The sequence below is a fragment of the Thamnophis elegans genome, chromosome 12, assembly GCF_009769535.1.
Source record: "Thamnophis elegans isolate rThaEle1 chromosome 12, rThaEle1.pri, whole genome shotgun sequence".
Taxonomy (NCBI): domain Eukaryota; kingdom Metazoa; phylum Chordata; class Lepidosauria; order Squamata; family Colubridae; genus Thamnophis; species Thamnophis elegans.
Genome location: NC_045552.1, coordinates 40445166 through 40460666, shown reverse-complemented (window position 1 = coordinate 40460666; position 15501 = coordinate 40445166). Strand labels below are relative to the sequence as shown.

Sequence of the window (15501 nt, the reverse complement as noted above, 5' to 3'; positions counted from 1 at the left end):
AATAGAATAGAACAGAGCAGAACAGAATAAATAATAGGGAAGAGAGAATAGAGTAGAGTAGAATAGAATAGAATAATAGGGAAGAGAGAAATAGAATAGAATAGAACAGAACAGAACAAATAATAGGGAAGAGAGAATAGAATAGAATAGAATAGAATAGAATAATAGGCAAGCGAGAATAGAGTAGAGTAGAATAGAATAGAATAGAATAGAATGTGGAACAGAACAGAACAGAATTCTTCATTGGTCAATGTGATCAAACACACAAGGAATTTGTCTCTGGTGCAGAAGCTCACAATGCACATATAAATAGTAAGTATTGAGTAAAATCATAGGCTCTTCATGTCTACCCTGTATTAACTTGTGTGGGTTTTGGCTTTCAGGTTTGAAGGGACCTACTGGACCTTTGGGACCACCTGGCCCTGGAGGAGACCCTGGACCCTTTGGCTCCCCAGGTAGGAATTCTGAGACTTAAGGTTTACCAAAGTTGGCTTCCATTGTTGCTTTCTAAGATATATTCCCATTGTTTCCTTTAAAAAAAACCCAACCCAAGATAGAATAAAATGGTTTCACAGCATAGAAAAATGGCCCACATGCTACATCTGAATCGAGTGGATTCAACAGTTCTGAAGGAAAGATTTTATAAAATGGCCAGTCAAACCAAGACAGTTGAATTGAATTGAATTGAATTTATTATATTTCTATGCCGCCCTATTCCCAGAAGGGACTCAGGGCGGCTCACAAACCAAGTCAGGGGGGGTGGGATACAAATAGGAAAAAAAGGACATAGACAAAATAATACCACAATTTAAAAACAATCAATAGCCACACCATTCGAGCGGGGACAAGAACTCATCAGCCCCAGGCCTGTCGGAACAGCCAGGTTTTAAGGGCTTTGCGGAAAGTCTGGAGGGTGGTGAGGGTCCGAATCTCCACGGGGAGCTCGTTCCAAAGGGCCGGAGCAGCCACAGAGAAGGCCCTCCTCCGGGTGGTCGCCAGTTGGCATTGGCCAGTGGATGGAATTCGGAGGAGGCCTAATCTGTGGGATCTAATCGGTCCGTTGGAGGTAATTGGCAGCAGGCGGTCTCTCAAGTACCCAGTTGCCTTGTGGATCTGGGGAATTTGAGTGAGTCAAACATCTGATTTTAAGAGACTGCAGGAAGAGAACCATATTACTTTAGATAGCCAAAAAAAAAACCAACCCAAAGGTCTGGAAGCATCTTTAAGTCTATCCACTTTTTATTTGAAGGCATCGGTTTTGTGAGCTACAGATTATTTCTTCATCAGAGGCAATCAGTGGTTTGACTAATGTGAGATTTAAATTTCAGGGATATAATACAGGGATATGAGTCTTCTCATAACCACCAGTTGTGCGTCGATGATGTAGTTCAGAGGTTCTCAATCTTTTCTTCACCACAAACCCCCTTTAAATACCTTTTGTGGCCATGGACAATGGCCACGGACTCCCAAGATTTAAATCATAATATTTATTCAAGTCTCCTGTGACATCGTGCCCCCCCTCAGGGGTCCATGGACCACTGGTTGAGAAGCACTGATGCAGGACATTTAGTCCAACCTGTTCTTTTCATGTAAAGGGAACTAATACGTGATTAGCAAATAACATGCGGGTCTTACTGGAGGCCATTATTCCAGAGAAGAGATGTCAACCTTCTTTCAGGATTGAAGGGCATGTTCTTGAAGAGATCATCTTCTGAAGTGGGACCTATGGTGACTGAATGGGAACACCCAGTCTTTGTTTAATACCTCTGTTTTCTTCTTTTTGGCATCTTCTTCTTCCCCAGATCACACTTACAAAGCTCTGAACTAATCTCAGCCATAAGAATGTTAAAATTAGTCCAACTGTTAACATGAAATTAGCCTCCAAGCCACATTTGACTCAAGGGCTTGATGGTGAAGTTCTTGAGAAGTTCATCCAGAATCTACTCTTTCATAAATAATGCTGTTGGGTTTAGCCTTGTGCACTGGGAAAAGTGGCAAGTTTCCAGCATTGGAAGAATGTTCACCTGGTTTCTGCCAGCCTTCTCATCTTACAGACTAAACATGCTCCATTCTTTCAACCGTTTCTCACAGGACTCATTTTTCAAACCAAAAAGGTTACCTTTATCCACAGGCATTCTGGTTTGCAAAGATGGCAGCTGGCAACATTCTTCTTAAAAGCCAGGAATCTCAATATATATATATAATCTTTCATTCATGTTCTCTTTTTCTCTTTCTCTCTCTCTTTTACTCTCTAGCTCTTTCTCTGTCTTTTTCTCTCTGTTTCACTTTCTAGTTCTCTTTCACTTTCTCTCCCCCCCCCTCTCTCCTTCAACTCATTTGATTCCTGCTTGATAAGGATTGTGCTTGTTAAAATGCAGATGTGAAATCTAAGCAACAAAAGTGAATAATCAAAATCTGCTGGTTCCCTTCTTCTTCCCTGACTGTAATTCACAACGAACAAAGCAAGATTTTGCTATGTAGCAAAAGCAATTCTTCCAAAGCCATTGATTGGTGTGTCTGGATTTCAACATTTAGCACCTCTTATTGCAGATCCTTCCCAAATCCTTTTAGCTTAATCTGTACATGAAGTGTTGTCTCATAATCCCACAGTTTATTCCAGATCCAATTTTCATGATGTCTGTTCTAGATTGAATGCAAGCAGTGTTGTACAATAAGCTTCCCACTCACAAAGTGAGCAGGCCATAGGTCAGTTTTTACCTTTTGACTGGTTACCTTGGGTTGACAAAAGCTATGGCGATTAAAAGAGTTCTGCTCCAATACAACTTTAATTTGGGGGATACTAACATAGTCCAAATGTGTTTAGGAAAATAGTCCTTGACTTACAATCACAATTGAGCCCCAAATTTATGTTGCTAAGTGAGGCAGCCTCTAAGTGAAATTTGCCCCATTTTACAACTTTTCTTCTAACAGTTGTTAAGTGAATCATCACAGTTAAGTTAGTAAAAGGGTGGTTAAATGAATCTGGGACATGGTGGGATGCGGTGGCTCAGTGGCTAGGATGCTGAGCTTGTTGATTGAAAGGTTGGGAGTTTGGTGGTTCGAATCCCTAGCACTGCATAATGGAGTGAGCTGCTGTTACTTGTCACAGCTTCTGCCAGCCTAGCAGTTCGAAAGCATTTTTGAGGCTTTTTTCAGCCCGTTTTTGAGGCTTTTTTGGGCCAGTTTTGAGGCTTTTTTCAGCCTGTTTTTCCAAAATAAATGTACCAAAAAAGCCTTAAAAACGTGCCAAAAATGCCTAAAAATGAGCCAAAAAACCCCTCCAAATCAGGCCAAGAAAAACCTCACAAATGAGCCAAGAAACCCTCGGAAATGGATAGAAAAAAAGCTGGAAAAGGGCCAGAAAAAGCCCCCCCCCCAAAAAAAGGGCCAAAAATGAGGTTGCAGAGGCCAAAAACCTCTTTTTTGTTGTTGTTTCCCTCTTCTAAATTTAGGTGCGTCTTATAATCCTAAAAACACGATAGGTGTTATGCTAGATGTCATTCTTTGTTTATGATGGGTAGGATTCAAAAAGTGGAGAAATAAACGCTTCCAAGACCAACAAAATCTTAATATAACATGCAAATCTTGGACCTGCTCTAGATCAGTCGAATCCTAGTATTGGCCGAGTATAATTGGTAGCTAACATTGATATCTAACTTTTGTTCCAGATGTCAAGTGTATAGAAAACAATAGAATAAGAATAGCAATAGCAGCAACTTTAGCTCTGATTCAGAAGTCTTTTCTGTAAACAGCTGGCCTTCTTTGCTCTTAGGAACCTTTCGGATGCCATAAAACAAAATTGATTATTGATGGAATTCTTTGTGGGCATATTTGCTATATATCAGATCATATATCCTTTTTCCTTATCAGTACCAAGCAGGATGTAAAGCCTAGGAGAGATAAGCCAACCTCTTCTCTAACTCGGCCTGAATAAACAGTTTTGAGACCAGGATGAGACCAATCCATCTTCTGCTGGTGGCATCTCATAATGCTAGATATTGACCCTGTTTTATTCCATCCTTTTTCACGAACCATCCAAAGGACCACCTGACTAAATGATTTAGGTTTCTCAATGTTCTCTTTATCCTAGGTCCTCCAGGTATACCTGGTACACCTGGACAAACAGTTGTGGTTAAAGGTGATCAAGGGCCACCTGGTCCTTCAGGGCAGCCTGGAATGAAGGGTCTACCTGGACTCCCAGGGCCTCCAGGTTTGCCAGGTAAGTTCTTTCTGGACGGGTCACAATTATGGATGGAAGCCATTCGATAGATGTCTTCTGACATTCAACTAAAGTCATCTTGATGGGGGTCTTTACAAGCGATCTAAACCAATTCATTAAGCAAAATATATCCATAGGTTCATTTGGTTTTCCTGGTGATGCTGGACGTGATGGTCCCCCTGGTTCTGATGGTCCAGCAGGACGTAAAGGGGAGAGAGGACTCCCAGGCCAGCCAGGTAAAGTGAATGCATCATTTCTGTTGATGGGAATGGGGGAAGAAGAGGGTGTCAAGCAATGAAAAGAGACAGAGATACATTCTCATTTGGGGGGGGGGGGCATTCAACTGAATATCCAGGAAGATGAAAATCTTTGGAAGCTTTTCTTCAGCTTTCATTGCCAGCAGATAAAAGGCAGGATGGTGTCAAAGCAAAGAGTCCAATGTCACAAAGTGTCTTACTTCAGCTGTGTCAGGTTAGGAAGCAAAGTCTCCTATCCTGGTCGTAAGCGATGTCTCTCCAAAATTGGTCCTGGACAATTTGTGTCAACTTTGGGCTTGCCCAACCTATTTGGAAGGCTGGTTGTTCTGAGGCAGGGGTTGGCAGCCTTAAACACTCAAAGATCCACAAAGGTTTTAAAGGGAAGGGGCCCCCCCATTCAATTCTGGAGCCGACCGGAAGTCCAGTTGCCTCACCATAGTGTCCTCCTAGTGCAGCTTCCTTTATCCTTTACTTGTCCTAACTGAAAGCCCTATCCATTGTGGAGCTGACCGGAAAACCCACCCCTTGCCATAGAGTCTCCTCCTGGCATGCCCTGCTTCCCCCACCCATCCAACCAGAAGCTCCTCTCAAAATTGCCATGCCCGCCAGCAGCAGGGAGCTGCAGCAGAGGGATGAAAGAGCCACATGCGGCTCCAGAACTGCAGGTTGCTGACCCCTGTTCTGAGGTTTCAGATTTGCACCTGTCCATCTGTCGAGAGGTGTGATTGACTTTGTTCATCCCACACACACAGGTCTGCGTGGTTCACAGGGGCCTCCTGGCCCTGATGGATTGCAAGGTCCTCCAGGACTCCCAGGACCAGGTTCAGTCGCCCATGGATTCCTGATCACTCGTCACAGCCAAACCACCGATGCCCCCTTCTGCCCACCAGGAACCAACCAGATCTATGATGGATTTTCCCTTCTCTATGTGCAAGGAAATGAGAGAGCTCATGGGCAGGATCTGGGTAAGGTTCCGTATTTGCTGTGGGCAGGGTTGGTTTGTTTTTTAAATGAAGACGGCATCGGAAGCCACTTCTATTATATAATATTATCATAATTCATATTTCAGTCTTTTTTGTGCTTTTTGCTTCCTTTTCCAAAGCACTTTGGACAGGGAGTTTGGGGAAGCAGTGGCTTGACTGAAGCTTAGGAGATGTCAGTGTTCCAAATATCATCCAGAATTAAATCAGAGTCCAAGGCAGAGCTTTCATCAAAGTTCCAATTTAATAAGAGAGACATGTTGGTACAATCTGTGGAATACCCGAATCTGAAAGCTTCCTGGGTTTTCCACCCAGTTGAAAGTTCATGATCTTTTCCCCACACCCACAAGTCCATCACATGGTCCAATCTTCCACTGCCATGCTAGCATCTCAACTCATCCACTTCCGGTCAGGTGCAGAGACAAAGAATGAGCTTGAGCGTCTAGAAAGGAATGTTTTATTTTGACAACAAAATTATACTCCTTACTATTCCCCCTCCCACTAATGAAACAGCATAGTAAAATAGGAAAGAGTGTGGCAGGCCAAAAATCCTAAAAGGAATATGACTGGAGGCCTGACAGGAGATTCCTTCCCTCACTGCATCCATGAGAGTCTTGCAAAATAAACCCCTTCCATCTGGGTGGGGGCTGTACCTAAAGCCTCTCGTCTTCCTCATCCGAGCCCACTTGATCATCCATTGAGATGGCACCTGTATCTCTCCCAGAAGTAGAACCATGAAATATGTGAGGATGGCGTTAAGAACCTTGGTCGTAACATTGACCAACCTGGCATTCTGTACATCCACTGCCACTCCTTGGCTAGGAATTCTGGGAGCTGTAGTCTTAACATAGTTATGGCATGCCAGATTGAGAAGAGCTAGTCTCCTGATACAGAAAGCAAAGGAGGAGCTTCACATTAAGAGTGGTTGATGGATCAATAACAGATCCCGCCTTCACCCATGCTCATCCTACTCCCTCCCCATCTTTTAGCTAGGGCTGTGTATTGTACAGTATTTTGTATTTTTGTAGTATTTTATTTATATTTATCTTTATAATATCAGGAGCTGCCCAGAGTTACCCTCTGGTAAGATAGCTGGAGGGATGCAGTGGCTCAGTGTCTAAGATGCTGAGCTTGTCAATAAAAAAAGGTCGGCAGTTCGGAGGTTCGAATCCCTAGCACTGCTTAAGAGAGAGCTCCCTTTACTTGTCCCACCCTCAGCCAACCTAGCAGTTCGAAAGCACATAAAAAATGCAAGTAGAAAAATAGGAACCACCTTTGGTGGGAAGGTAACAGCGTTCCATGCACCTTTGCTGTTGAGTCATGCCGGCCACATGACCACGGAGACATCTTCGGACAGTGCTGGCTCTTCGGCTTTGAAACAGAGATTAGCACTGGCCCGTAGAGTCTGGAACAAATAGCACATATGTGCAAGGGGAGGTTGAGGAAGGAAGGAAGGAAGGAAGGAAGGAAGGAAGGAAGGAAGGAAGGAAGGAAGGAAGGAAGGAAGGAAGGAAGGAAGGAAGGAAGGAAGGAAGGAAGGAAGGAGAAAACCTGTTTCACATCTCATTCATATGGCATCTTTTGTTTGCTAGGCACTGCTGGCAGCTGTCTCCGCCGTTTCAGCACCATGCCCTTCATGTTTTGCAACATCAACAACGTGTGTAACTTTGCATCTAGGAATGACTACTCTTATTGGCTTTCCACTCCTGAGCCGATGCCAATGAGCATGGAGCCACTAACTGGAAGGAATATCCAACCTTTTATTAGCCGGTGAGCAAGAAATTCTTGGGTTTCAAGGAGGAGAAAAAAAGTTAGGCATGTCCTACACAGGTTTTTCTCGTCCCTCTATATGGGGATGCTGATGTTGAACATGGGAAACTGGTGGAGCAGTAGTTCTACAAAACTACGAGATATGTTTTATGTAGGATGCATCTTTATATATAAAACAAAGCATTTTTTTTCTTTCAAATGGAGAAGTTTCCAATTCCAGGTAGGGTGAATTCTTTAAAACGTTGAAGGCAGATCTTGTTTCAGTATGAAAAGCAGCTACATTTCCATATAGAACTCAAGATTCAATAGTAAAAGAGCAGTTAACAGAATGACAGAGTAACAGAATAACTAACAGAGTAACAGAATGACAAAATAACATTAATTAACAGAATAATTAACAGAACAGAGTTGGAAGGAGCCTTGGAGGTCTTCTTGTCTAACTTGCTGCTCAAGCAGGAGACTTTATACTAATCTCGGATAAATGGCAGTCCAATCTCTTCTTGAAAACCTCCAGGGATGGTGAACCCACAACTTTTTGTGGCAAGTTGTACCACTGGTTAATTGATCTGCCAAGAAATTTCTACTTAATTCTAGGTTGGTTTTCTCTTTGATTAGTTTCCATCCATTGCACCTTGTCCTGCCTTCAGATACTTTGCAGAATGAGAGATAGATATTGAAAAACTGCTGTCAAGTCAACCCTAGTCTTTCTTTTCACTAAATATACCCAGTTTTTGAAATCAATCATCATATATTTTAGCCTTCTCCTCCCAAATAAAACAAATGAAGAACGGTTGCAGGAACTGGGTATGTCTAGTTTAATGAAAAGAAGGACTAGGGGAGATGATAGCAGTGTTCCAATATCTCAGGGGCTGCCACAAAGAAGAGGGAGTCAAGCTATTCTCCAAAGCACCTGAGGGTAGAACAAGAAACAATGGGTGGAAACTAATCAAGGAGAGAAGCAACTTAGAACTGAGGAGAAATTTCCTGACAGTTAGAACAATTAATCAGTGGAACAACTTGCCTCCAGGAGTTGTGAATGCTCCAACACTGGACATTTTTAAAAAGATGTTGGATATCCATTTGTCTGAAGTGGTGTAGGGTTTCCTGCCTAAGCAGGGAGTTGGACTAGAAGATCTTCAAGGTCCCTTCCAACTCTGTTGTTATATTATAATCATCTTCGTCACTCTTCTCTGCGCTATTTCTAGAGTCTCAATATCTTTTTTATATTGTGGTGACCAAAACTGGATGAAATATTCAAGTGTGGCCTTACCAAGGCATTATAAAACGGTATCTGCGAGACCGTCTTCTGCCGCATACCTCCCAACGGCCGATAAGATCGCACAGGGTGGGCCTTCTCCAGGTGCCGTCAGCCAGACAATGTCGGCTGGCGGCTCCCCGGGGGAGGGCCTTCTCTGTAGCCGCTCCGACCCTATGAAATGAACTACCCCCAGAGATCCAGACCCTACCCACTCTCATGGCCTTCTGAAAGGCTATCAAAATCTGGCTATTCCGGCAGGCCTGGGGCTCATGACCAAGGTCCAGCCCCGATTAGACTGGGTGCATGATGTGGTTTTTAATCTGTTTTCCTCCGTTCTTTTAACTCTTCACTTTTTAAAATTTATTTTCTGTAAGCCGCCCGGAGTCCTTCGGGATTGGGCGGCCTATAAATTCATTAAATCAATCAATCAATCAAATCAATATTAACACTTCGTGAGATCTTGATTTTATCGCTCTGTTAATGCAGCCTAGGAGGACTAAAGGTTGGTCTTTCTGCAATGGATATTAAACTCAACACCTCAAAACATTGTGTTTGTCTTTCCCTAACCCCAAATTAACTTGTTATTTACCAGATTGTACCTCACATTTACCAGATGTAGCTTAGAAACAGGGGTTGAAATGATGGCTCTCCAATTCTTGATCACTACAATACTGGGAAGGCTACAGACCAGCAATATCAGAATAACAGCGTTGGAAGGGACCTTGGAGGTCTTCTAGTCCAACCCCCTGCTCAAGCAGGAGCCCCTATGCCTTTTCAGACAAATGGCTATCCAATCTTTTAATTATCTCCAGTAGAATGCCGTTTCCTGACCTTAGCTTAGGCACATTTAAAAGAGGGATTATCAACCAATTTCTTAGAGAATAATATATGAGCTGCTGTTCACATTCATGGTTCAATGGAGCCTTCCTGATTGGAGACAGGGGTTAAGGCAAACTGTAGGACATTTCTGAATCTGTGTCTTGCTGATAGACTTTCCTGGAACTTCTGATTGACGGATGGATGAAGTAAGCTGCCAAGCGATTACTCCACTGTTATTGTTTTCAGTCTTTTAATACAGTTTCTTCTCCCTTCCTTTCACCCTATTCCTGTTTTTTGTTTTTTTTTAGTTGCACAGTCTGTGAAGCTCCTGCGATGGTCATAGCAGTCCACAGCCAGACCATTCAAATCCCCTCGTGCCCACAAGGCTGGTACTCACTCTGGATCGGATATTCATTCATGATGGTATGTGGTGCCTTCAACTAAACATTTGTGCAACAACAACTCAGATGCCTGTAAGTCAGTGGTGGGATTAAAAAAAAATTACTATCAGTTCTGTGAGCATGGCTTGGTGGGCATGGTGTGGCTTGGTAGGTGTGGCTTGGTGGGCGTGGCAGGGGAAGGATACTGCAAAATCTCCATTCCCTCCCCACTCCAGGGGAAGGATAGTTTAAAATCTCCATTCCCTCCCCACTCCAGGGGAAGGATACTGTAAAATCCCCATTCCCTCCATACTCCAGGGGAAGGATACTGTAAAATCTCCATTCCCTCCCTACTCCAGGGGAAGGATACTGTAAAATCTCCATTCCCTCCCCACTCCAGGGGAAGGATACTGTAAAATCTCTATTCTTTCCCCACTCCAGGGGAAGGATAGTTTAAAATCTCCATTCCCTCCCCACTCCAGGGGAAGGATACTGTAAAATCTCCATTCCCTCCCTACTCCAGGGGAAGGATACTCCAAAATCTCCATTCTTTCCCGACTACAGGGAAAGGCTACTGCAAAATCCCCATTTCCTCCTGATCAACTGGAACTCGGGAGGCAGAGAATATATGGGGCCCGGGCCAGTCAGAGGTGGTATTTACCGGTTCTCAGAACTACTCAAAATTTCCACTACCAATTCTCCAGAATTGGTCAGAACGTGCTGAATACCACTTCTGCTGTAAGTCCACCCATTTTAGGAATCCCTTTCAGGCATAGAGAACCAGGAGAAGTGGAAAAAAGGATGAGGAAGAAAGGAAACCAGTAACAGTATCCTATTATCTTCACTACCGGTTCTGTTTCGGGAGTACGCCTGCCTGGGCATGCGCAGAAGGTCCATGATGATGTCTGGATGGATGGGCGGAGCCTTGCACCGCCACCGCTACCAGTTCACCCACACTTGTGCAAGCTGGTAGAATACCACCTCTGAAGGAAATTCTTGTCCTTAAAAAATATGGGGAGTTTTGGAAATGACCTTAGAAAAGGAATTGGAGGCCTGTGGAAACACATCGGTGCAAGATTTTAAAAAATCCAAAGTGGTGGGAGATCATTAAAAGGAACTTTTAAGGGAAAACATGATCAGACTTTTAAGATTCTGTTGTTACAGGTATCCTCTACTTACAGCCATTCATTTAATGACCATTTAAAGTTGCAATAGCACTGAAAAAAGTGACGTATGACATTTTTCACACAATAATTATTATTGTGCCTCCCCATAGACATGTGTACAAAATTCAGGTGCTTGGCAACAGACATTATTGGCACCTATCGTGTTTCCCCGAAAATAAGACAGGATCTTTTTTTTTTGACTTGGCCTTATTTTCGAGGAGGTCTTATTATTTTTGAGGTGCAGGAGGAGGCGAGTGAGGTCACCTCATGGCTGCTGATATGTTGCAATATTTTTGGGGAGGTCTTATTTTCAGGGGAGGGCTTATTTAGCGCATGCACTCAAAAGCCCAATTGGGCTTATTATCTGGGGAGGTCTTATTTTCAGGGAAACAGGGTATCTATCTATGTTCTGGATGGTTTACTTCATGCTCACTGGGGAAATCTGGGAGTTGAAGTCCACACCTCTTCAGGTTGCTTGAGAAACCCTGGCTTAAGTTGATTGTTGATTGACCTACACTGATTTGGTTTATTCTAGCACACCAGTGCTGGGGCAGAAGGATCCGGACAGGCCTTGGCTTCTCCTGGCTCTTGTCTTGAGGAATTCCGCTCAGCTCCCTTCATTGAGTGCCACGGCCGAGGGACCTGCAACTATTATGCCAATTCATACAGTTTTTGGCTGGCAACTGTGGAAATAGCAGAAATGTTTAAGTAAGTCTGCCTCTTTCCCTTTTTTAATGCACACATTGGATACACGCAACATTCTAAATCAGGGGTCACCAACCTTTCGGACCTCAGGGACCACTAAATTCATAATTTTAAATCCTGTGGACCACTAATATGAATTAATGGCGGGATAGGATCCTTCAGGCACTTAGCTTGGCCGCCTGCTAGCAGAGAGATGCACCCGGGGTCAATCTTAGATTTGCTGTCCATTGCAGCTAGGAATCTCAAATACAGTCAAGAATGAATGTTTGTCTTATAGCCAGCCTGGGTGCTAGATCGGCCCACTGCAAACTCTTTCAAGGAGCCTGGCCAAACTTTCGCGCACCGCTCACTGAAGCGCCTGGACTCCCATGGAGGGAGGGAGGGAAGGGCTGGAGCTACTAAAGTGGCAGCCAAGCTAAGTGCCTGAAGGACCCCATCCCATCAGCGAGTGGGAGTAATTGCTTCAGTGGGCCATATCCAGCCCTGGGGCCATAGTTTGAGGATCCACGATTTAGTGCAATATAAATAACGCAAAAAAATTTCTGCAGACCACCAAAACTTTCTCGCAGACCACCAGTGGTCCATGGATGACCAGTTTGTGATCGCTGTTCTAGATTGTGGTTTCTTTAGCTGTAGCTTCAGGTCACTCAGAAGATTGGTATCATCTAGATTAGATTCATATAAGAGCAATAGCACTTAGACTTACGTAGTGCTTTACAGCCCTCTCTAAGCAGTTTACAGAGTCAGCAGCCTATTGCCCCCAACAATCTGGGTCCTCAGTTTACCCACCTCAGAAGGATGGGAAGGCTGAGTCAACCTTGAGCCTGGTGAGAATTGAACTGCCAAATTTCAGGCAGCCGGCAGGCAGCAGAAATAGCCTGCAGTACTGCCCTCTAACCACTGCACCACCATGGCTCACAATTTGCAGAACCAAATCCCAACCCAAAATCCATTAGGATACCAATAGAAGAAAATATTGTTTTACTCAGGGTTAAAATGAGGGGTCCTTGGTGCTGGGAGGTGAAGTCTACAAGTCCAAAATTTGCCAAGGTTGGACATCCCTTCGCTTAGATGTTTTCCACCCTTATTTTCCACCCAACTCATGTTGTGTCCTCTTTGCATTTCTGTTGACCAGTAAACCTCAGTCGGAGACTCTTAAGGCTGGCGACCTTCGGGCCCGTATCAGCCGATGCCAAGTTTGCATGAAGAGGACGTAATGCATCAGACTTTTTATTAAAAGAGAAACACCACAGCAACTGAGAAATCTTTTAATGCACTGTCCTTCGGCTATAACAATGGTGCTATTGTGGAAAAGGAGAAGAAGAAGTTTGAAGAAGAGACACTCCTGTTGATGCAGATCTCAGTGCCTCTCCCTGAAGGAGAACCCCAAAACCAATGTGTTGCATTTTGGGGAATGGGGCGGGTTAGAAATTTGGCCACTACACAAATTTATTAATTAAAGGAATCAGTTGAAGGAACAATGGAAAAGGTAGTCAAGGCATGGGAAGATTGGGAAGATTTGGAAGAAGTCAACCTGAAACGACTGAAAATATGCTCTTTACCAAATTGACCCCCAAAAATCGAAGATGCCAACACCCCCCACCCCAAAATAAAAACAATTCCTGCAGGAGGAGACCGTGCTGTGCCAAGAAACCCCACATTGTGGTGCTATTGATCCTACTGTATTCCCAGATTTTGATATGAAATGTTTAAACTTATTATTTTTTTCCTTTGTAAGTAATGAAATGTGTATATTGTGTAAACACATTTTTTTTTACTTTCCAACTTCTCCATCATTTAGACACAAGCCAGCCTAAGCTCACTGACTTCACCAGAAGAAATCAAGCCAACCTATATATATATATATATATAAATATATATATAAAAATATATAAATAAATATATATATTAAAAAAAGCTGAGAAAGGTCAACTGAAAAGAGACACTGTTCTAAGTCAGGAAACAGTTTCTATAGATCTGTTTCCCCCCCACTCTCGGTCGCTCACTCACACTCGGTCCCAGCGATCTACTACTGAATTTTTAAAAGTTTCATTTTCTTCCCTGGGTTTGGCTCACATTTTATTTGAAAAAAAGTGTATAATAATGTTGTAGCCGTTTAAAAGAAAAACAGAGCTGTTAATTAATGTCTATATTGTATGCCACTCTCTTGATAATTTTATTTGTCCATAAGAGCAACAAAAAGCAGAAACAGATCATTTTAAAGGGTTTTTATTCTCATATTCTGTGAAATATTAGATCAGCCTCCTTGCCAAACTGATCCCTTTTCTTTTAGATCCTGTAATCTCTAGCTAGGAAATACCCCTAACAGCCATGCTGATTAAGAATTGTAGGAGTTAAGATCCAAATGATCAAAGGGCATCTTATGCAGGAAGACGATTTTATAGTCTTTTGTGAAGAAACAACAACTAAAAAGTCATTCATTGGAATGACATTAATTTATGTTGTTTCAGCTGACCATACCTTCAAAGCATACAGATAGCACAAAAGTTTATAACTATTATTCATGTACACACAATGCACATCCAAATCCACTTTTCCCCAGACATAACGTCTAGTATTTTATCCAAATAACTGTACACTTTGAAAATCCTTTTGACTGAAATAAAGTGAAAAACTAGTGAAGACTATTTTTTGTTCATAGATTGCTGCCTGTCAGTTGTTAGGCACATTTTTGGCGTCTGTATTGTGGTTCCTTCCAGTGAAACCATCCCCGAGTCAAACTAGTTAGGAACACCTTGCATGGAACTACGAAGAACATTTTATACATGCTTGTACATTGGTATCAGTGGTGGGTTTTGTATCCCGCTGCAACCAGTATGGTGCAATGGGGCTGGGCATCTACCACATGGACATATGCAACATGCGCATGCATGCTTACCACCTGTGAATCTCCAACTGCTCGGCGGAGCATCCCGCAGGCGCTGTAAACTCAGCGCAATGCACGAAAGCCCCAATCGGCTCAAATACAGGTAAGGAGGGCAGGTACCAGAATGGCACCTGGTGCTCCCAGCAGGCACTGGTACGCTGGTACCAGGGTGTATCGGTCATATCCCACCACAGATTGGTACCAAACAGGAATCAAACCAGGTTTCTCCAATCTTGGTTAAGTAAAGCCAGCATTTTGTTTTCCTTTACTTTATAGAGACTGGAGGGTTTTGTGTGTAACATTTTAGGGGAGAGAGATTCATCAACATCACCTATAAGTTGACGTAGTCCTCAACTTATAACCGTTCACTTAGTGACCCTTCAAAGTTACACGGGCGCTGAAAAAAAGACTGACATGGTCACATGAGCAAATTTCAGATGCTTCGCAACTGATTTGTATTTATAACGGTGGCAGTGTCTTGGAGTCACATGATCTGATTTTGCGACCTTCAGACAAGCAAAGTCAATGGGAAAGCCAAATTCATGAAACAACCATGTTACTAACTTAACAGTTACTAACTTAACAGTTGCAAAAACAACCTAACAACAGTGGCAAGAAAAGTCATAAAAGGAGGCAAAACTTACTTGACAAAAGATTTCACTTAGCAATCTAAATGTCAGGGTTCCAAATAGCATCCAAAATAAAATAATCCAAGACAAGATATTCCTCAAAGTTCTGATTTATTAAGAGAGCCATGTTGGCTCATCTGGGAAAACCCAAATCTGAAAGCTTCCCGGTTTTCCCCACCCAGTTGAAAGTTCAGGATCCTGCCCCAATACCCACAAGTTCATCACATAGTCCAATCTTCCACTGCTATGAAGACAGATTCCTCCCATCCAGATCTGGCCAGGTGCAGAGACAAAGTCAACCTTGACTTTCAGAGAAGAATGTTGTTATGGCTTCCCATCGCCCAACTCCACATAATCCCCCCTCCCAGTTTCCCCACGATAAAAAGTGTGGCAGTCCAACAAGAAAAGATGGCTTGCAGGTCTGACACTAA

General features: G+C 43.1%; 1 protein-coding gene across 4 annotated transcripts in view; it reads left to right on the top strand.

Moving 5' to 3' along the window:
- The window catches only part of COL4A5 (collagen type IV alpha 5 chain), a 161224-nt gene extending 147255 nt beyond the window's left edge, over positions 1 to 13969 (top strand). For all 4 annotated transcript variants that reach the window (XM_032227460.1, XM_032227458.1, XM_032227459.1 and 1 more), the window contains 8 exons: positions 384 to 455; positions 4091 to 4219; positions 4357 to 4455; positions 5229 to 5441; positions 7049 to 7226; positions 9612 to 9726; positions 11385 to 11557; positions 12690 to 13969. In XM_032227460.1, coding sequence (XP_032083351.1) covers positions 384 to 455; positions 4091 to 4219; positions 4357 to 4455; positions 5229 to 5441; positions 7049 to 7226; positions 9612 to 9726; positions 11385 to 11557; positions 12690 to 12771 — 1061 coding nt within the window. In that variant the 3' untranslated portion in view covers positions 12772 to 13969. The remainder of the gene's footprint in view (positions 1 to 383; positions 456 to 4090; positions 4220 to 4356; positions 4456 to 5228; positions 5442 to 7048; positions 7227 to 9611; positions 9727 to 11384; positions 11558 to 12689) is intronic.
- The last annotated feature ends 1532 nt before the right edge of the window (positions 13970 to 15501 follow it).